The following is a 22982-nucleotide window of genomic DNA, read 5'->3' as shown; positions in this document are numbered from 1 at the left end:
CTCTGAGAATAAAAACAATTTAGATTTATTTGTGCTGAAAAATTTATATGTTGGAACCCACTCGGATTCGGGTCCTTACTTATACTCTCCTTTGTTGTTTTTGCTTGAAAATTATTTTAGAGGGTAAGCTTGAACTCTTCCCTTATTATTTCATTCATAAATATTTTAGGGAAGACTCTCCATAGCTTGGGAATCTTTGCATCCTGTTAATCTCAGCAGAGAAGAAGTAACAACAGCAGCAGCAGATACCAGTTAATTAACTGATTTTTGTTATCTGTAACAGAAAGTCAGTTAAGCTGTTAATTTAACTTTGTTATCAGTTATCAGTTTCAGTTGTAATTTTTACTATATATATAGAACTTTGTAAACTCATGAGATAATGAGAATATATGAGGTAATTCACTGCAATGCTGAAGATGAATATACTTTCATAAATTTCACATGGTATCAGAGCTTCTTCAAGCATTGAAGAATTTTTGACTTCTTGAATTTGAGTTTCTTCAAGTTTTCAATGGCTTCTGCTACTGGTTCATCGCAGACAACATTTACTTCGCAATCTGTGTCCAATTCAAGTACAACATTGGTGGATGAATATGCTAATAATCCTTACTTTCTTCCTGCGAATGAGAATCCAGGTTTTGTTCTTACATCTCAACCTCTTATAGGTCCAGAAAATTATATGAGTTGGGCTAGATCAGTGTTCTTGGCTTTGAGTTCTAGGAACAAGTTTGGATTTGTGAATGGCTCGATTGCAGAACCAGATCTTTCTTCTCGTTTATTCAATTCTTGGAGTCGCTGCAACACTACAGTTCTTTCTTGGCTAACTAATTCTTTGAGTATGGAATTGAAAGCTAGTGTGATGTATATCAATAATGCAAAGGATTTGTGGTTTGATCTTAAGGATAGATTTTCACAGGGTAATACACCATGATTGTTTGAACTTGAGAAAGAAATCTCTCATCTTTCACAAGGACCACTCTCAGTAAGTTCTTACTTTACAAAATTCAAGACTTTATGGGATGAGTTTGTCAGCTATCAGCCTTTTACTGTTTGTTCTTGCGCTTGTATTTGTGGATCCAAGGCTTCTCAATTGGATGTTCAACATAAGGAACTTGTTTTCAGATTCTTGATGGGCTTAAATGATAGTTATAGCAATCTTATTGGTCAAATGTTGCTAATAGAACCATTTCCTTCATTAAGCAAAGTTTGCTCTTTAGTTATACAAGAAGAAAAGAGGAGAAACATTGGTCATGGCATTACAGGTTATAATATTGAAGCAAATGCTGATGCTGCAATGTTTGTTAATCACAACAAAGGACAATTTCAGCATTTCAATGGCGGTAAAGGAGGAGGGTATTCTAAGAAAGAAAGACCAATTTGTACCTATTGTGGCTTAATAGGTCATATAGCTGATAAATGCTATAAGCTTCATGGTTATCCTCCAGGGTACAAACTTAAAGGAGGTCACAAAATTATGGCTAATCAAGTGGTTGGTTCATTGCCTCAAATTGGTCTTCAATCAGAAATCATGCCTCAAACACAACAACCTTCCTTAACACAATGTCCAATTACTTAGGCTCAATGTGAGCAGTTGCTTACTTTTTTGAAAAGTCATTCAACAATTGGATCAGGATTTGGTACTCAAGTCTCTCATCAGAATACTTCTGTTTCAGCACCCATTTCATCTTCTCAATCTTCTTTTCATTCTTGTAGCAGTTCTACTCCTTCTTATTTGTCTAATTTTTTAGGTAACTCTTTTTGGTTTCAACCAAATCTATCTCATTCCATATTTTTTGCTCAATTTTTTGCTCCATCTCTTCATATGCATAATTATAAATCCAATGATTGGATCATTGATACTGGAGCTACTGACTATATGGTCCATTCTGTCTCTCAGTTGACCTCTGTTACTTCTATTGCACAAACTTATGTCTATTTGCCAAATGGGGAAAAGGCCTTAGTCACACACATAGGCACAGTTAAATTTCTTCTACTCTCATCCTTACCGATGTTCTGTGTATTCCTACATTTAGTTTTAGTTTGATTTCAGTTAGCAAACTTACCAAACATCTTCATTGTTGCCTTATATTTTTTTGGTAATTGTTGTTTCATTCAAAACCTTGCTCTATGGAGCACGATTGGACTTTGTAAAGAATACAATGGGTTGTATTTGTTGCAAGACTCTGCTGTGCATACTGCCTTTGCTGTCAATCATACTCTTGTTGGTTATTCTTCTTCAGAATTGTGGCATACTAGGCTAGGTCATCCTTCTTATTCCAAGTTTTCTTTGCTTAAAAATGATCTTGATGTAAATATTTCTAATAAACCAGAATGTTGTGATGTTTGTCATTTTTCTAAACAGAAAAATTACCTTTTGCTTGTAGTAATAATGCTTCAAATAAACCTTTTGAGCTAATACATTGTGATCTATGGGGTCCTTTTGCTACTTGTACTCCTAAAGGTTTTAGATACTTTCTATCAATTGTGGATGATTTTACTAGGTGTACTTGGATTTATCTTGTTAAGCAAAAATCTGATACTCAGTTTCTTCTTCCTCAATTTGCTGCCTTGGTTAAAACACAATTTAATACCACAATTCAAATCATCAGAAGTGACAATGGCACTAAATTCATTCTTAAAGATTTTTTTCATAAAAATGGAATTTTACATCAATTGAGCTGTGTTGATACTCCTTAACAAAATGCAATTGTTGAAAGGAAGCATCAACATATACTCAATATTGCAAGAGCATTGGTATTTTAGTCCAAAGTGCCATTGAGCTACTGGGGTGATTGCATACTGGCTACTGTTTATTTGCTCAATAGGATTCCTTCTAAATCTTTAGGTAATAAAAGTCCTTTTGAGATTTTTTTTCAGCAAGTCTCCTTCTTATTCTCATTTAAAATGTTTTGGTTGTTTATGTTTTGCTTCTACTCTCTCTCACAATAGGCACAAGTTTGCTCCTAGGGCTCGAAAGTGTGTGTTTCTAGGCTACCCTCATGGTATTAAAGGATATAAGCTTTTGGATATTGAAACTAATTCTGTTATCATATCTAGAGATGTTCAATTTTATGAATGTATCTTTCCTTTTAAAGAATCTGTTAATCCTTTTATATCTTATTTGGATAAATTTGTTTTCGCTTATTCTACTTTTGAATCTTATGATGTAACGACCCGAATAAAATGGAATTTGTCTAATTAAGAGGGCGAGAAATAAAAACAGAAACAAAAGGCAGTATGTGTGGAAAATACTGCTATTATGATTAAAATGTATATATATGTATAAGATGCTAGAAATGATGATTTTAGAATATGAAGTATGACTTTAAACGGCATATGTGTGGCATGAACATTATTTTATATAAAGTGAATCATGATATGAATGATTTTACGAGTAAAGTATATTTTCAGGTATTTTGAAAAGACGAGTTATGTTATATTGAGTTTGAAAATGAGTTATTTTCTAAATGTAAATACCTGACACGATATTGGCGCGAGACCATGTATTTTATGATATCGGCACGAGGCAGTATTTATGCTATCGGCATGAGGCCGTATTTACAATTTTTGGCACGAGGCCATTATTTACTATGATTTCGGCACAAGGCCGTATGTATGATTTTGGCACGAGGCCGTATTTATAAAATGTTTGACACGAGGCCTTATTTACGAAATTATGTACTATATGTTATCAGAACCCGGATGTTAGTTTATTTAGTTCAGGAGCTCGGTATCGTAGCTATATTGTAGATCAGATATCTACGTTAGATTAGTGCTAACCATCCCACGAGGGGATGTGAGATAGATAGTCGATGTGGCTTTCAATAGAGTGTGGACGTCCACCTGGCAGTCTAGACCAGGGTGTGGCGGGCCCATCGTACTTACAAACTTATTTGATTCAGCAGTGGTCAGCCAGCCATTGTTAGGTTCCGCCTTCGAGCTGCATAACCCGTCATGGGGGGTAATACATGACACCAGCTAGCTATTCATCTTGGGTTTATTTTCAGTATTATAGTTATAATGGATGTTTTATGTACGTTATGAGTTATTAGCAAATATGAAAATGTATGATTATTCAGTATGATATGATGAATGTTTTCTCGAATTATGAAACGTACTGTATATGTATAATTGCATTAAATGTTCATATTACCACACAACTGTATTTAGTTTATTTTCCCTTACTGAGAAGTGTTGACCTTATTGGTCACGCCTGGTTTTGATTATGACAAATACTCATTGTATCTAATGAACGTTTGAGGTTTTGTGCAGGAACTAAAGGTGAAAAGATCAAGATGTGCACAAAGCAAGAAAAGTTTGAAGACCAAATTCTATTCATTGTAATATATTTATATTGGTCTGTAATAGTAAGTAGGTATTTGGTTTGTAATAAGCTCACACACATCACATGTATGATTTATTACGTAAGCTCAAACTAAACCATGAATGAGAAAGGACCTTAGAAAGACCCTAGGGTGTACCCTTCGGTCGACCGACACCGAACTTTTTCGATGTTTTCAAATTGGACCCCAAGTGACCTTAGGACACACACATATACACATATGTTTGTTAGACACTTGAATAGGACTTGTTTGGTTCAATACGGGACCGAAATGCACACTTGGTGCACTTTCGGTCGATCGGCCAACATAGTTCACTTTGGCCTGGTCGACCGAACCGGCCCTAGGTCAACAGTTTGACCAAGGCCCGGTTGACCAAACTTCACAGTTCATTTCTTACCGGTCGACCGAACCACCTCAGAGTCAACATTTTGACCTCCCGGTCGACCGACCACTTTTGTACTCCAACTACCTGGTCGACCGGAGGATCGATCGAACCATGTAGTTCAAAAAGGCCCGGTCGACCGAACCTCGGAAGTTTGGGAAATCTCCCTCCCCGGTCGACCGAGCCTTTTAGTTCAAAAGTCCACTGGTCGACCGAGCCATTTAAGTCCTGGTCGACCGAACCATTTCTGGTCGACTGGATCTCTCGGGTTGCCCTGATTTCTTACCGCAGTTAATATTTTATAAACAGGGTTAAAATGCCTTAAACGTCATTAAACTTTTCTAATAATACCCAATAGGTCCCCAATGGTCATATTTTCTCCCTTGCCTATATATATGAGTTCATTTGAGAAAATTAATAGTAGATTAGCCACCTTGATTAGGGAAAAATTCTCTGAAAAATAAAAACCCTATACTACTCATTTTTTTACTCAAACCACTCATACTTGCCTTCTATCATTGCCTACATATTTTGTAAGTTGATTGAGTGTTTTGCTTAATAGGTTTGCTCTCCTTATGCTACTTGTTTGACACGATTTTCTTGAGAGCCAAACCTAAGGATTCTTAGGAGGCTTTTGCTAATAAGCATTTCCTAAGAAAACCTTGTTAGATCTTCTAAGCTTGCACCTTCATTGCAAGATCTTGAGAAGAGTGTATTTGTGTTTGTTTGCAAAAAATTTTCAAACACTTCCAAATATCTATTATACTTTTATATTGCAAAATATTTTGAAGAGATATTTGTTTGTGTGATTGTGATCTTTGTTGCCATATTCTTTCAATTATATATTATTCGCTGAATACAAAAATTACACATCTTTTGCAAACCAAGGATATACGTCATTTAAATACTCATATACTTGAGATATCTTGTTGATTGAAATACTGGAAACATGACATCTTTGTGTGAACTTATTTGTTGAATAACTTGTGATACAAAGATTGTTTGTATTGACACTCTCACGTACGCATTACACTGATAGACAATACTTTGAGATTTGAACCATCTAGACCACATTTGAGCTTACATATTATTTCATATTGTGGTGTATGTTATCGCGCGCATATGGGTACATATCAGCTTTACACGAAAGCTTATTCATTGTACCATTTGATTGTATTTCAAATACTGCTGTATTTCCAGGCACGGGCCTGAAGAGGGAGACTAGCCGTGGAATAGTCCCGAATTGGCTTAGACCCGGTTAGGAAAGCTAGGTGCGTCATCCTGTTAAGACGTGTAAATTGAGGTCAGCCCCGCTAATTGACCTGGTGTAGGTTGAGGTCAGGCCTGTGTTAATTTGACTTGGTTGTAAACGGTGTCGCTCCACCCTTAAGTGAGCCTTTAGTGGAATCCTCCGACTTACGAGCTAGAGGCGGGGACGTAGGCACAGTTGGCCGAACCCCGATAACATATCGTGTGTTCATTTACATTTCAGCACGTTATATTTACCGCACATGTATGTTATGGGTGAATGATGCGTATGCCTTAATTTCCACTTTATATTTTTCTACGCATTTGGAAATTGAATAGACTGACCCTAGGTTGTGTATATACTGCTGTTTATTTAGTTTAACCTAGGCGATAAATTTTAAATTCCAATTCACCCCCCCTCTTGGGAATACACCAATTCTAACAAGAAGTATCTCACGCCCAACATTAACACATTTTTCAGGAAACCTAGAGAAACCGGAGGGTCAAGGCCGCTGTTGAGTGAGTGGAGCTTCCCTACTAGAAGGGTAAGCGTTGAATTAGGACTAGGAGATTTTTGTTGTAAGGTCTTAGTGTCATTTTTGAATTTTTGAAAGATTGTAAATAAATACAATATTTTGGGAATGTAAATAACTCTGGTATTATGTTTTATGATTGGATATTTAAGATTGTATGTTTACTGCTGCTAGGTTTTCTGCTGTGCTTGACAGGTGTCCTCGCTACACATGGGTTTGGGTTGACCATCTTTATTTATTATGTTATATTTTATTGATGGTTATTACATATGATCTTAATTCTGTTTTTGTTTCTCCTTCCATTTCTTCTCACTTCACTTCACCTACAGATTCTAAAAATCATAGCTCTTCCATTGAACATAATTCTTCTAATCTTGATTTAGAAAATCCTACTTCTTCAGCCAATATTCCTATTAATCTTGATCTTATAGATACTTCATCCTCTCCTTCTATTCCTTATATTCCTTCTTTACGAAGGTCTATTAGATCTCATCATCCTCCTTCTTACTGATCAGATTATTCTTGTAAACTTGTCAGTAACAAACCTGCTCCTGGTTTACCATATGACATTTCTACTGGTCTAAGCTACTCTCACCTTGGCCCTTCTTTTCATTCTTTTGTCATGGCTGTTAATTCTACACCTTCAAAACCTTCTTCTTTCCATCAAGCAGTTCAGTTTTCTGAATGGAGAGAAGCCATGGACAAAGAGATTGCTGGTTTGGAACTTAATAATACATGGACTCTTACTCCATTACCTCCTGGTAAATCTCCCATTGGTTGCAAATGGGTGTACATAATTAAATATCATCCTGATGGTTCCATTGAAAGGTATAAGGCTCGTTTGGTGGCCAAAGGTTTTACTCATCAACTTGGCTTAGATTATTCAGATACTTTTTCTCTTGTTGCCAAGTCTGTTTCAGTACGGATAGTTCTTGCATTAGCTACTGTGAAAGGGTGGTATTTACATCAACTTGATGTTAATAATGCTTTTCTTCATGGAGAGTTACTTAAGGATGTATACATGTCTCTTCCACCAAGATTTCACAGCAAAGGGGAGCATCTTGTGTGCAAATTAAATAAGAGTCTTTATGGACTCAAGCAGGCTTCAAGGCAATGGTTTGAAAAGTTTTCTACCACAATTCTGTAGATGGGTTTTGTTCAATCAAAGTCTGATTATTCATTATTTACTCACATGTCTGGTTGTTCCTTCATAGTGCTATTGGTTTATGTAGATGATATTTTGATTACTGGCAACAATCCTACTTGTGTTGATAATTTGAAGCATGTCCTTGATGCTAAATTTAGATTGAAAGATTTGGGATCTTTACGATATTTTCTAGGCCTTAAAGTAGCAAGAACTGATGAAGGAATTAGTTTAAATCAAAGAAAATATGCACTGGAAATTCTAAATGATACAGGTTTTATTGACAACAAACCTGTTAAATTTCCTATGGAACAAAACTTGAGATTGTCCTAGTATGAAGGTAAACCACTTGCTGATCCTACTCAATATAGAAGATTAATTGGTAGATTGTTATACTTAACTCTAACAAGACCAGACATTACCTATGATGTGCATAGGTTAAGCCAATTTGTATCTCAACCCAGGGAACCTCATCAGCTTGCAGCCAACAGAGTACTTCAGTATATTAAAGGTTCACCACGCAAAGGAATTTTCTTCCCAAGTAATTCAGAGCTGCATATTAATTCCTTTTGTGATGCAGATTGGGATGGTTGCCTAGACACACGAAGATCTTTGACAGGTTATGCTGTTTACTTAGGTGAGTCATTGATATCTTGGAAATCAAAGAAACTAGGAGTGGTTTGAAGATCTTCAGCTGAAGCTGAATACAGAGCCACGGCAAGTGCAACTTGTGAGATTACATGGGTATTACAATTGCTTAAGGATTTAAAAATTGAACATCCAAGACCAGCAATGTTATTTTGTGATAATCAAGCAGCCTTATACATAGCTGCAAATCCTATAATTTATGAAAGAACAAAACATATTGAAGTGGATTTTCATTTAGTAGGAAACAAAATTATGGAAGGAATGATAAAAACCTTTCATGTTACAATAAATTCCCAGGTAGCTGATATTTTCACCAAGGATTTAGAGGATTATCTTCCTTTTCAAGACTATTAGAAAGGCTTGGTTTGAAGTATATTTTTGCTCCAAGAAAAGGTAAGTTAGTTTCTTCAATACAAGTCACAAAGATTACAGATTGTGACTTGAGAGGGAGTGTTAATCTCAACAGAGAAGAAGTAACAACAGCAGCAGCAGATACCAGTTAATTAACTGATTTTTGTTATCTGTAACAGCAAGTCAGTTAAGCTGTTAATTTAACTTTGTCATCAGTTATCAGTTTCAGTTGTAATTTTTACTATATATATAGGTCTTTGTAAACTCACGAGATAATGAGAATATATGAGGTAATTCACTGCAATGCTGAAGATGAATATACTTTCATAAATTTCACACATCCTCATTATAAGATTCAAGGGCTTGTATTGTGGGTATTTAAATAATGCATTTGACAAGCCTAAGCCCTAATATCTCTTATACCTCATTTTTGAAAAATATTTTTGGGATATTATTTGGATGCTTAAGATCTTTGAAAAATACACTTAGTGATTATTATATCTTCATTCAAAGATCATTATTATAATACTCTCGCATATTAACTCTTATATTTATACATATTTGCGAGTTGTCATGTAAACTCTATCGAGCTTCATTTTTCATCATACTTGAGGGCATTTGTGTTTATTGTTGTACATCTCTACTTATTTGAGAAGTGTTTATTTGTATGAAAAATTTTATTAAATATATGTTGTATTCTCGATATGTGGTCGGAAGGGGATTGTACTGGCCTGTAACGTGCACTGGATTGGTTCAGATCTGGTTAAAAGAACTAGGTGTTGCGTCTTGTGAAGGAGTGTCAGTCCTGTAATGTGACCTGGGGGATTCCTCGCCCAATAAGAAGAGGAAGTTGTAATCGGTGACGCTCCACCCGTTAAGCGAGCACTTATTAGAATCCTCTTACTTGTTAGCTTGAGGCGAGGATGTAGGCAGTATTGGCTGAACCTCAATAACAAATATCGTGCTGTGCTTTCTCTTCCCTACACTTTTAATACTTCTGCACTTGCATGCTTATTGTTAGCTTTACCGTGATCCCAAGAGTGGGGGTGAATTGGTATTTTTAAATTTTATCCCCTAGGTATTCCTCCTAACAGCAGTATGTTCATAACCCTACGGTCAATCTAATGCGAATAATATAAATATATCAAAAATTAAACGAAGCAGTTTAATTAATCACACAAACACCAGAAAACAGTAAATAAAGGGTGACACGCAGATATGTTATCAAGGTTCGGCCAACTGCCTACGTCCCCGCCTTGGCTAACCAGCACAAGGATTAGCACAATAACTTGCTCACTTAAACGGGTGAAGGGACACCTATACAACCAGGTCAAATTATCACAGGGCTGACCTCAACCTTTACACCAATCCTTATCAAACTGGATTACCGCCCTTTCAAGCCACGCTTAGAATCTCTTAGATATACAATCAAAAGGTACAATACATGGGTGCTTTCATGTAAAGCATATTTGTACCACAAATGCGCACAATATCACATACACTACAGATGATTTAATAATGTAAGCTCAGTGTGGTCTAAGTAGTTCAACTCTCAAATAGATTTTCTATCAGTGTAGTACGCACGTGAGAGTTTCAATAATAATATGTGTATTTCAAAATATTCAATCAAACGTGTTCACACAGAGTATCAAGCCTTAAGAATATCAACTAGAAGAGTATCTTAATCACGTGAATATGTATATGCTTGGATTGCAAAGTAAATAATCTTTGTATTCAGTAAATGATATATACTTGAATAAATATTGTCACAAAGATTAATGTAACAAACACAAATATCTTTTCATAAATATTTCAATAAAGATTTCAGAAGATATTTGAGTAGGTTTGAAAATATTTTTGCAAGCCAAAACCAAATACAAACCTCCTAAGCTATTGCAATGAGAATGCAACACTAGGAAGTTTAACACAAGTCTTCTTAGGGTAGGCTTGTTAGAAAAGCCACCTAAGAATACTTAGGTTATGCTATCAAAGAAAAATCGATTGATGTAGATAGATGAAGAAGGTAAGCTCGAGTGGATTTTTAAAGAGTATAAGCAATGGGAAATATTTAGCTTGAGAGAGAGATTTTGATTTTGGTTTTTTTGCTAATCACACTTAATTCTCCCAAATGAAACAGTATATATAGACATACCAAAATATTTGACTGTTGGGGACCTATTAAGGATTGTTGGAAAAGTTTAATGACACTTAAACCATTTTAACCCTGTTTAAGAATTATTTATCCGGGGTAAAAATTATGGCAACCCGAGAGGTCCGGTCGACCAAGACTCATATGGTTTGGTCGACCAGGGGAATATTGAACTAAGGGCTTGGTCGACCAGGAGAGGGCGATTTCTCAATTTTTCGAGATTCGGTCAACCAAGCCATTTTGAACTGGCTGGTTCGGTCGACCAGGCAGTTGGTAATTCTCCCAAGGACCCTTCGATCGATCAGGTAGTTGGAGTACAAAAAGGGTCGGTCGACCAGATGGTCAAATTTTTGACCTAGGGAGGTTTCGGTCGACTAGGGCCTTTTGAACTACCTGGTTCGGTCGACCAGGGAGTCAAAATGTTGACCAAAAAGGGTTTTGATCGATCAGGGCTTTTTGAACTATTATGGTTCGGTCGACCAGGGCCTTGGTCAACTGTTGACCTTGGTTTCGGTCGACTAGGCCAAAATGAACTGAATGTGTTGGTCGACCGAAAGTGCACCATGTGTGCATTTCGGTCCAATCTGGAAGCACATAAACCCTATTCAAGTGCCTAACAAATAAATGTGTATATGTGAGTGTCCTAGGGTCACTTGGGGTCCAATTTGAAGACACCGAAAAAGTCCGGTATCGATCGACCGAAGGATACGCCTTAAGGTCATGCTAAGGTCATTTTGCATTATGATTTGATTTGAGCTTACAAGATAAACCATGTATGTGTTGTGTGTGCTTATTACAAACCAAATGTCCTAATTACTATTACAGACCAAATAGAGTACTAAATATATTACAACTGAAAATACGAACTGGTCTTCAAGCTTTGAGCTTTCTCGTGGCATTGATGATATGCTAATATGAACTTGCACATGAGTTAGATATTTATTAAATATAGGAGTATTTGTCATTATCAAAATCGGGCGTGACCTATAAGGTTAACATTCTCCGCTTTTTTGATGATGACAAATACAATTGGAAAAATATAGGGTTAAGCCCAAGAAGGCTCCCCCTCACAAGATGCATCCATTGTATTCCCATTATTTTGCCTCTTTCCATCTCCCCCTTTTGGCAACAGTAAAAAGGGTCATTGGAATTAAAGTCCTAGGCAATGGGTGTTTAGTACATTTATACAAGAGTAATTTTGGAAAGAATTTTTGAAAAATTTCGGCGGAGTGCCGTTTGTAAATCGAACTTTCCAAAAGTAAACCTGTATAAATGTAACCTGTTTGAGTGTAAATCTCCTAACAATTTATCCACAACTACTCAAACAGTTCAGTATGGTCCAATACAACAAATAAACTATCAATATGATCATGAATTGGACAAGTTGTGCAACATAGATGATAATCAATATAATCATGCAATAGATATATGAATAACATATGCACACAATCAACAATTAACATTTCACAAAGTCTCAAGTAAGAAGATAAGTCAACAATAGAATTAGTTGCTAAGACTTGAAAAGTTCCCATGAGAGAGCTCCCCCTAAAATTATGCTAGTTATGAGACATTTAAGTTTATGAAGCTTCTCTACTATGCATTAAGCCTAACTCACGTCTAATTTGTATGAATATATCCTTAGGTAGTGGCTTAGTGAATGTATCGGCCCACTATTCATTAGTGCATACAAACTCAAGAGCCACATCTCCTTTTTGCACATGATCACGAAGAAAATGATGTCTAATCTCAATGTGTTTAGTTCGTGAATGTGAGATAGGATTTTTAGAGATGTTGATTGCACTAGTATTATCATATTTAACGGTATTGTTTCATAGTATAATCCAAAATCCACAAGTTGTTGTTTCATGTAAAGAGTTTGGGCACAACAACTTCCAGCCGCAATATATTCAGCTTCGGCGGTGGATAAGGCAACTGAGTTTTGTTTCTTGGAGAACCAAGAAACAAGAGATTGTCCTAGGTAATGACAAGTGCCGCTAGTGCTTTTTCTATTAACCTTACTGTCGGCAAAGTCAGCATCAGTGTAACTAACAATTTCAAAGGTAGTATGCTTAGGGTACCATAAACCTAACTCTATAGTCCCAACTAGATACCTAAGGATTCATTTAACAGCTTTTAGATGAGATTCCGTAGGAGCAGCCTGAAACCTAGCACACATACATACACTAAACATAATGTCGGGCCTACTAGCAGTGAGATATAGGAGACTTCCAATCATGCCACGATATAATTTTACGTCAACAAGGATTCCTTACTCATCTTTATCAAGCTTAATGGAAGAGTTCATAAGTGTGCCAAGAATTTTACAATCTTCCATATTAAATTTCTTTAGCAAGTCCCTAATGTATTTAGATTGGCATATGAAAGTTCCATGATTAGCTTGCTTAATTTGTAGACCTAATAAAAAACTTAGTTCACCCATCATGCTCATTTCAAATTCACTTTGCATGCATTTGGCAAATTCATTACACAACTCATCATTAGTTGCTCCAAAAATGATATCGTCCACATAAATCTGAACAAGGAGCATATTATCATTTTTGGACTTGATGAAAAGTGTAGTGTCAATCTTGCCACGGGTAAACCCATTTTCTAGTAGAAAACCACTAAGCCTCTCATACCAAGCTCTAGGAGCTTGTTTCAATCCATACAAGGCTTCAGACAACCGGTAAACATGATCGGGATATTTATGATTCTCAAAACCGGGTGTTGTTCTACGTATACCTCTTCATTAATGTAGCCATTTAGAAAAAGCGCTTTTAACATCCATTTGAAACAATTTAAAATTTTTAAAAGCGGCGAAGGCAAGTAGCATACGAATGGTTTCTAATCTAGCAACAGGAGCATATGTTTCATCAAAGTCAATCCCTTCCTGTTGGTTATACCCTTGGGCAACTAGTCTAGCTTTATTCCTAGTTACTACCCCATTCTCATCTTTCTTATTTCTATATACCCATTTAGTTCCAATGATGGTGTGCTCATTAGGCGTAGGAACTAAGGTCCACACCTTGCTTCTTCCAAATTGATTAAGTTCTTATTGCATGGACATTACCCAAGATTCATCTTCTATGACTTCTTTAATATTTTTAGGTTCTTCTTGGGATAAGAAAGCGAAGTGGTTTACTATATTTCTCAAGGATGATCTTGTGGCTACTCCACGGGATGGTTCGCCTATGATTTGATCTATAGGATGACTTCTAATGTATTTCCAATCTCTAGGAAACTCCTGATTTTCATTTTCATTATCTTCCAGTGATTTTTCATTTGCTTCTTGATTTTCGTTTGCATTGTTTTCGATGGACATTTTCTCTAAGCATTTTCTAATATCAATATCATCTTCATCATCTTTATTAGAAAATGGATTAGACTCATCAAACACAACATGAATAGACTCAATCACAGTTAAAGTTCTTTTATTGAAAACCCTATATGCTTTATTATTAAGTGCATAGCCTAGGAAGATGCCTTCATCAGATTTAGAGTCAAATTTTCCTAGATGCTCATTATCTCTAAGCACAAAGCATTTACAACCAAACACATGAAAATAGGAAATATTAGGCTTATGGTTGTTCCACAATTCATAAGGGGTTTTATTAATTGATGGTCTAATCAACACCCTATTCATAACATAGCATGCAGTATTAATGGCCTCGGCTCAAAAATATTTAGGTAAGTTACGCTCATTCAACATAGTTCTGCCCATTTTTTTGTAGTGACCTATTCTTTCTTTCAACTACACCATTTTGTTGAGGTGTCCTAGGTGCAGAAAAGTTATGTGATATGCCTTCTAAGTCACAATATTTTTCTATGCTTTCATTTTTGAATTCCGTGCCTCTATCACTTCTTATGTGAGTGATTTTATTTCCTTTTTTATTCTGAATTCTCCTGCAAAGTTTGGTGAAATGTTCACATGATTCATTTTTATGTGCAAGAAATAACACCCATGTGAATCTAGAAAAATCATCCACAATTACAAAAGTATAAGATTTATCACCAAGACTTTGCACAGAATTAGGCCCAAATAGATATAGGTGAAGCATCTCCATAGGTCTAGTAGTAGATATGAATCTCTTTTTCTTAAAACTAGATTTTGTTTGCTTACCCATTTGACATGCATCACATATTTTATCCTTTACAAAAGACATTTTAGGCAGACCTTTAACCAATTCTTTTCTAACAAGTTTAGACAATAAATCCATGCTAGCATGCCCCAAACACCTATGCCACAACCAACTAGTTTCATTTATAGCAGAAAAACATGTTACTTGTTGTGAAGCTAAATTATCAAGAGATGTAGTATAAACATTTTCATGTCTATCAGCAGTAAAGAGCACTTTATGATCTATTTTATTTTCAACTATGCATTTGTCATTTTCAAAAGATACTTTATATCCTATGTCACACAATTGACTTATGCTAAGTAGATTATGTTTCAGTCCATCAACCAACAGAACATTATCAATAGTGGGAGAGGAATCCTTACCAACCTTACCTACCCCGATGATACATCCTTTGGCATTGTCGCCAAAAGTCATGTAGCCTCCGTCCTCGGGAACAATTGAAGTGAATTTTCCCTTGTCACCGGTCATGTGCCGTGAGCACCCACTATCTAAGTACCACCGGTCCTTGGAGGAGGATGATCTTAGGCATACTTGCAAAATAAGCTAAGTGACTGATGCTGGTCCCTAAATTTTATTAGGTCCATGGGGGTTAGTAGCAGGATCTCCCTTAACTACCCATACCTTCCTAATTCTAGCATGCTTATTCCTAAGTGGACAATCAAATTGAATGTGACTAATCTGTTTACATTTAAAACATTTCAATCTACACTTAGGTTCTTTAAGAGGAATATGAGATTTTGACTCATGTGTAAAGTGTCTTAAGTAAAGATTAGGTCGTCTAACATTTTCAATACCATTAAAACCACGACTCTCTTTACTTAAGGAGTTTCTTTGGGTACCAAGTAATTTTTCAAAATTTTCTTTGCCCTTGGTGAATTTAAAAATAGTTTTGGAGCTATCCTCCAATTTCCTCTCAAGCTCAACAATAGTTGTATCCTTTTCTTTTAAAATGGAGGCATGAGAGGTTTTTGCCATATTAAACAATTTTGACCAATTTTCACATTTCTTTTTCAAATCATTATTCTCTTTGGTATTTTTTCCTAGCAATTTTGAAACACGAATATATTCAAATTGTAATTCTCTAAATGTAGGCATGCTGTCAGAATCACAATCATCAGACGAATAATAAGAAGATGATGAACTAGAAGACAATACCTCATCCTCGTGTGCCATCAAGCACAGATTAGCAATCCCGGTGTCACTATGATCTGAATCTGATTCGCTGCTACTGAATTGGTCCCATGAAGTCCCAGCCTTCATGGCTTTCTTCTTTTTCTTAGCCTCCTTTTTCAGCAGTGGGCAGTCAGGTTTGATGTGTCCCACTTTGTTGCAGTTGTAGCATGTAGGAGCATTTGATTTTTCCTTTCTTTTACTGGATTCACCCTTGTCATTAGTGGAGTCTCTGTATTTTCTAAATGGCTTCCTATTCTTCCTGAAAAAACTGCTAAACCTTTTGGTTAGCATGGTCATTTCATCATCAGTGTCAGATTCACTATATTCACTAGATGTGCCATTAGATGCTTTCAGTGCAGTCACTTTCTTAGCCCTATTATGCTCATTAAGTCTTTCATTTATGGATAGTTCATAAGTGATCAAGGAACCTATCAGTTCATCTAAGCTCATGGCCTTAAAGTCTCTACCCTTAGTAATGGTCGTAGTCTTGGCTTCCCAAACAAGAGGAAAGCCTCTAAGGATCTTCCTGATCATCTCATATGTGGGATAGGTCTTTCCTAATGCATGTAGTGAGTTTATGATGTGTGTGAATCTAGTGTTCATGCTCTGAATGGACTCACGTACATTCATCCTAAAAGCCTCATACTCACTGGTCAACATATATATCCTACTGTCTTTTACATCTCTAGTACCCTCATATGTGACCTCCAACTTATCCCATATTTCTTTTGCAATAGAACATGTCATAATCCTGTTAAATTCATTTACATCAAGACTACAATATAAAATATTCATGGTAGTGACATTAAGACTAACAGCTTTCATATCATCATCATCATCATATTTATCCTCAGTCTTAGGAACCCTAATTGCACCCTCAATTCTCATAGGGACATAGTTTCCCTTAGAGACAATTTTCCACACCTTCCAATCAGTATTCTGAAGGTAGATGCGCATCCTCTATTTCCATAAGGTGTAATTAACACCGCTGAAAACAGGAGGTCGTGTGGAAGATGGTCCCTTAGGGAAAGGGGTCACGGAGCTATGAGTCATATGTGATTTTTGTGCAACATAACAACCAGTCTATACTACGTGGCTTTGATACCAATTGTTAACTTTACCGTGATCCCAAAACCGGGGGAGGGGGTGAATTGGTATTTTTAAATTTTATCCCCTAGGTATTCTTCCTAACAGCAGTATGTTCACAACCCTACGGTTAATCTAATGCGAATAATATAAATATATCAAAAATTAAAGAAGTAGTTTAATTAATCGCACAAGCACTAGAAAGCAGTAAATTAAGGGTGACACGCAGATGTGTTATCGAGGTTCGGCCAACTGCCTACGTCCTTGCCTTGGCTAACCAGCACAAGGATTATCACAATAACTTGCTCACTTAAACGGGTGGAGTGACACCTATACAACTAGGTCAAATTATCACAGGGCTGACCTCAACCTTTACACTAATCCTTACCGGACTGGATTACTGTCCCCTCAGGCCACACCTGGAATCTCTCAGATATACAATCAAAAGGTACAATATATGGGTGCTTTCATGTAAAGCATATTTGTACCACAAATGCGCACAATATCACATACACCACAGATGATTTAATAATGTAAGCTCAGTGTGGTCTAAGTAGTTCAACTCTCAAATAGATTTTCTATCAGTGTAGTACGCACGTGAGAGTTTCAATAATAATCTGTGTATTTCAAAATATTCAATCAAACGTGTTCACACAGAGTATCAAGCCTTAAGAATATCAACTAGAAGAGTATCTTAATCACGTGAATATGTATATGCTTGGATTGCAAAGTAGATAATCTTTGTATTCAGTAAATGATATATACTTGAATAAATATTGTCACAAAGATTAATGTAACAAATACAAATATCTTTTCACAAATATTTCAATAAAGATTTCAGAAGATATTTGAGTAGGTTTGAAAATATTTTTGCAAGCCAAAACCAAATACAAACCTCCTAAGCTATTGCAATGAGAATGCAACACTAGGAAGTTTAACACAAGTCTTCTTAGGGTAGGCTTGTTAGAAAAGCCACCTAAGAATACTTAGGTTATGCTTTCAAAGAAAAATCAATTGAAATACACACCAAATGAGAGAGCAAACCTTCTAAGCAATAACACTCAATACACTTACAAATGATGTAGATAGATGAAGAAGGTAAGCTTGAGTGGATTTTTAAAGAGTATAAGCAATGGGAAATATTTAGCTTGAGAGAGAGATTTTGATTTTGGTTTTTTGCTAATCACACTTAATTCTCCCAAATGAAACAGTATATATAGACATACCAAAATAATTGACCGTTGGGGACCTATTAGGGATTGTTGGAAAAGTTTAATGACACTTAAACTATTTTAACCCTGTTTAAGAATTATTTATCCGCGGTAAAAATTATGGCAACCCAAGAGGTCTGGTCGCCCAAGACTCATATGGTTTGGTCGATCAGGGGAATATTGAACTAAGGGCTCGGTCGATCAGGAGAGGGCGATTTCTCAATTTTTTGAGGTTCGGTCGACCAAGCCATTTTGAACTGGCTGGTTCGGTCAATCAGGCAGTTGGGAATTCTTCTAAGGACCCTTCAATCGACTAGGTAGTTTGAGTACAAAAAGGGTCGGTCGACCAGATGGTCAAATTTTTGACCTAGGGAGATTTCGGTTGACCAGGGCCTTTTGAACTACCTGGTTCGGTCGACCAGGGAGTCAAAATGTTGACCAAAAAGGGTTTCGATTGACCGGGACTTTTTGAACTATTATGGTTTGGTCAACCAGGCCAAAATGAACTGAATGTGCTGGTCAACCGAAAGTGCACCATGTGTGCATTTCGGTCCAATCTTGAAGCATATAAACCCTATTCAAGTGCCTAACAAACAAATATGTATATGTGAGTGTCTTAGGGTCACTTGGGATCCAATTTGAAGACATCGAAAAAGTCCGGTGTCGGTTGACCAAAGGATACGCCCTAAGGTCATACTAAGGTCATTTTGCATTATGATTTGATTTGAGCTTACAAGATAAACCATGCATGTGTTGTGTGTGCTTATTACAAACCAAATGTCCTAATTACTATTACAGACCAAATAGATCACTAAATATATTACAACTAAAAATACGAACTGGTCTTCAAGCTTTGAGCTTTCTCGTGGCATTGATGATATGCTAATATGAACTTGCACATGAGTTAGATATTTATTAAATACATGAGTATTTGTCATTATCAAAATCGGGCGTGACCTATAAGGTTAACACTTATAATTTAATTATTGTGAATAATTGGGAAGTACTGAGTTTGCTATATCTGATTTAAATATTCGCTCAGTTTTTATATTGTTGGGCAATTGGTATTTACTTAGAAAGACCCTAGGTTGTGGAATACTGATTGTGATATAGAATTAACTTAGGAAATTTTATAATACCCAATTCACCCCATTCCCTCTTGGGAATACGCCAATTACATCAATTTTTTATTAAGAAATAGAAGGAGAAAATGTAAAATGAAAAAAAAAACTCATTTTTATTGTATTTTCTTTTTATATCAAATTTAAAAGTACAAAAAAGTTAATGTAATTTGATTAAAAATTAAGAAAAATTACTCATTAATAATATGTTAAATCAAATTCTTGTTCATTTATTTATTATATATTTTATTTTCTTTCTCATTTTTCTTTGTAATCAAACATGAAATAGTGATTTTTTTTGTAAATTGTTTTTAATATTTTTCAAACTCTCAAAGTTCATGAGTGATGATTAATAGTTTATTTTCACCCAAAACAATGATGTATTACTTTAATCGGCAACACTTGTCTCCATTAAAGATTAAATTATTTTTTCTAAGCACAAATTCTCAAAGAATAGAGCAAGCAAAACATCTTTTCGAGAAAAGATCAATCATGGTCATTTTTGAAAAATTAGGAAAATGAAATGCGAAACGACTTTTTTTTGAAAAAAATAAGTTCATATTGCGATAAAAAATTAAACATCATTAAAAGCCAAAATTATATTTTTTAAACATAATTTTTATGAGAATATAACACTATATTTTTTTTTTCTTTTTCAAACTGAGAAAAATCGAGATTCTTCAAAAAATGTCATGAATGATATTGAAATGATTTTTCGTTCAAATTAATTAAGTATATTTTATTAGGTGAGAATAGAATTAGTTAGAAAAACTTAAAACTTAAAATTTGTATATTGAAAACACATTTTCTTATTATAACGTACTTTGAAATTATTTTTTAAACTTATTTTCTCTTAGGATAAAAAAAAACATTTTTTCTTGAAAAGAAAAACAACTATAGTATTTTAATGAAAATAAAGTTTCTCTTTTTACAATAAAATTTATTGCTGCCAAAATTAAAATTGTGTAAACCCAATTTTTCCTAAAACAAAATAAAATAATATTTTTTAACCAATAAAAAGTTTAGGCTTAGTTGGAATATCGCAAATAAAGATTAAAATTTTTTTTTTGTCCAAAATAAATTCATACAAGAACATATAAACAAAAGATTATGTTTTCTAATATAATTCCTTGAAGAACAAAATGAAAAGAAATTTTTTTCATATAGCATTTCCCACAAAGAAGTCATAAATAGTGTTAGAAGACTTCTTATTTAAAATAATATCATAGTTTATGACCAAAACATGATTCAAAAAAAAAATTATCAGAAAAAGTTAATGAATTCTTTTTAACGACGATATCTAAGATTTTTTGAATACTCAACTAATTCATTGAGATAATGATACACTTAAATCTATAAACTTAATATATTTGTTAACTGTATGACTTAAAATTATATTTTATAAACATATGTTCTCCTTATTTACACGGTATTACCATTTCTGTAACAAATATCTTTGAGGATTAATTTATAAATAATTCAGTAGAATAATTTATATTTTATATTTTTATTTTTTAAAAAATAATTATATTTTCTCTCTTACTATGTCTAAGAAATAGTACTACATTTAAAGATTACTGAGATGACGTGGACAATCACCCCCGCTCTACTGCTGCGGTGTTTCTTTTTTCCCCAAACTGCCCTTTCCTTAGCTTCCTCCAGAAGAATCCCCCAATCTCCATTACCTTTTTCCCTTTTCCCTTTGCCCTTTGCCCTTTTCCCTTTTAATATTATATATATATATATATATATATATATATATATATATATATATATTGTATTGCTTTTTTTGTCCGCAGCCGAAAGGTCACCAACGCGATGTCCGCGCGTATCCGTCAAAAATATTAAATTTATTTACCATAACTACCGATAATTATTCTAAGTTACTTTTTTAACTATGCACAGCTATTTCAAATATCCTTATAATTATAATTATGTTAAATTTATCTCCTTAACTATTTATAATTATTAGAAAATATTGTTATGACTATACACAACTATTTAAAAATGTTCTTAAACTATTTAATTTTTTATTATTTTCTTTATAATTTTTTTTTAAAAAAAATTAAAAATAAAAAGTCTAGAGCACACATATGATGCATGCCCACGAGTAGCTAAACTAAAGAATGTTTATAATTGTAAGTAATACTTTTTTGGATAAAATCTAGCTAAATATTCTCATTTTTCAAATATAATTTTTCGCCACTTTAGTTTTTAAAAATTATTACAAAATCCTTTAAGATTTAATTTTACTAACAAAATAAACCTTAAGTTTATTTAAAAAAAATCAAATGTTATTCTTAATAAAACAATAAGTTTCTCCTTCCATTTAATTTTGATAAAATAAATTTTTTAAAAAATTAAATGAATTATGTCGTGACATCCTGATGCAGGTGTGCCCCGGAGTAGCGAATAAAAATTGTAATGTTTGATTTTTGGGGAAAAAAAATAGGAATGAAGTCGTCACTAACCTTTTAGTATGGTTAGAACACATGATTACTATCTAATTAAAGGTAGAATCGGTCTGCGTTACCATAGCAGAGATTGAGAGTTCGGTTACGTGAGAGGAATATATTAGCACCCCCTATACGCCTGTTCTTACGAACATTACCTAATTAATTAAAAATTATCCCATAAATTCAATTCAATAAGCCTTTGAAATTACTCTCTTTGTGAACTTACAAAGTGCGCATGCAAACAAATAAATCATACAAATATTTACATAATATACATATTCCCTCAGAACTAAGGTACGTGAAGTTCGAAAGTTCATACCCCCTTTTGTTACAATCATAGGGATAGAAAATAAAAAATAATTAATAACGAAAATATCATAATAACAAAATGACGATAAATTAATATAAAATTTTTAAAAAATAATACGATTAAACATAATAATAATAATAATAATAATAATAATAACGAATATAGAAAAATAATATTAAAAACACTAATGATAATATACAATAATAATAATAATAATAATAATAATAATAGCAATAAAAAATATAATAACAATAATAATAATAATAATAAATAAATAAATGATAATAATAATAGTAAATAATAAAGATGATAACAATAGTAAGCAACAAATGATAATGATAATAATAAATAATATTTATAGTAATAATAATATACATATTATATTTACCTTAATACTGACAGTCTGACACCCAATTAAAGATACAATACATACATATATAATCAATTAATTAATAAAATAAATTAAATTTTAAATTAAAATATAAAAACTCAGGGAAAGGCAAGCAAATAATGAACTTATGGAAACCTATTCAAGCTATTACTAATACGTAAATAATCAGATGGTAACTTTTAGACTTAAAGTAATAAATCAAATCAAAATTCGGTATACAATCCTAAACATCTATAATAATCCTAACACATGATATGACGGTATTAAAAAAAAAAAAAAAAAACCTACTTTGATAAT

At 34.1% G+C, this 22982-nt stretch overlaps 1 protein-coding gene across 1 annotated transcript; it reads left to right on the top strand.

Annotated features, from left to right (window-relative positions):
* The first annotated feature begins 511 nt into the window (after positions 1-511).
* Positions 512-1576, top strand: LOC131148133 (uncharacterized). Its single transcript, XM_058097873.1, has 2 exons — positions 512-888; positions 1033-1576. The coding sequence occupies exons 1-2, from the start codon at positions 512-514 to the stop codon at positions 1574-1576; spliced, it is 921 nt and encodes a 306-aa protein (XP_057953856.1).
* Positions 1577-22982: the final 21406 nt, after the last annotated feature.

This window comes from Malania oleifera, chromosome 2, assembly GCF_029873635.1.
Source record: "Malania oleifera isolate guangnan ecotype guangnan chromosome 2, ASM2987363v1, whole genome shotgun sequence".
Taxonomy (NCBI): Eukaryota; Viridiplantae; Streptophyta; class Magnoliopsida; order Santalales; family Ximeniaceae; genus Malania; species Malania oleifera.
Note: the sequence above shows the minus strand (reverse complement) of the source record. Positions and strands in the feature narration are given on the sequence as shown.

What these genes read in the sequence shown, in the direction of transcription:
- LOC131148133 (XM_058097873.1), top strand. Translation starts at nt 512, where the DNA reads ATGGCTTCTGCTACTGGTTCATCGCAGACAACATTTACTTCGCAATCT. An exon ending in AATAATGCAAAGGATTTGTG is followed by an intron (nt 889 to 1,032) that starts GTTTGATCTTAA and finishes TGAGTTTGTCAG; the next exon opens with CTATCAGCCTTTTACTGTTT.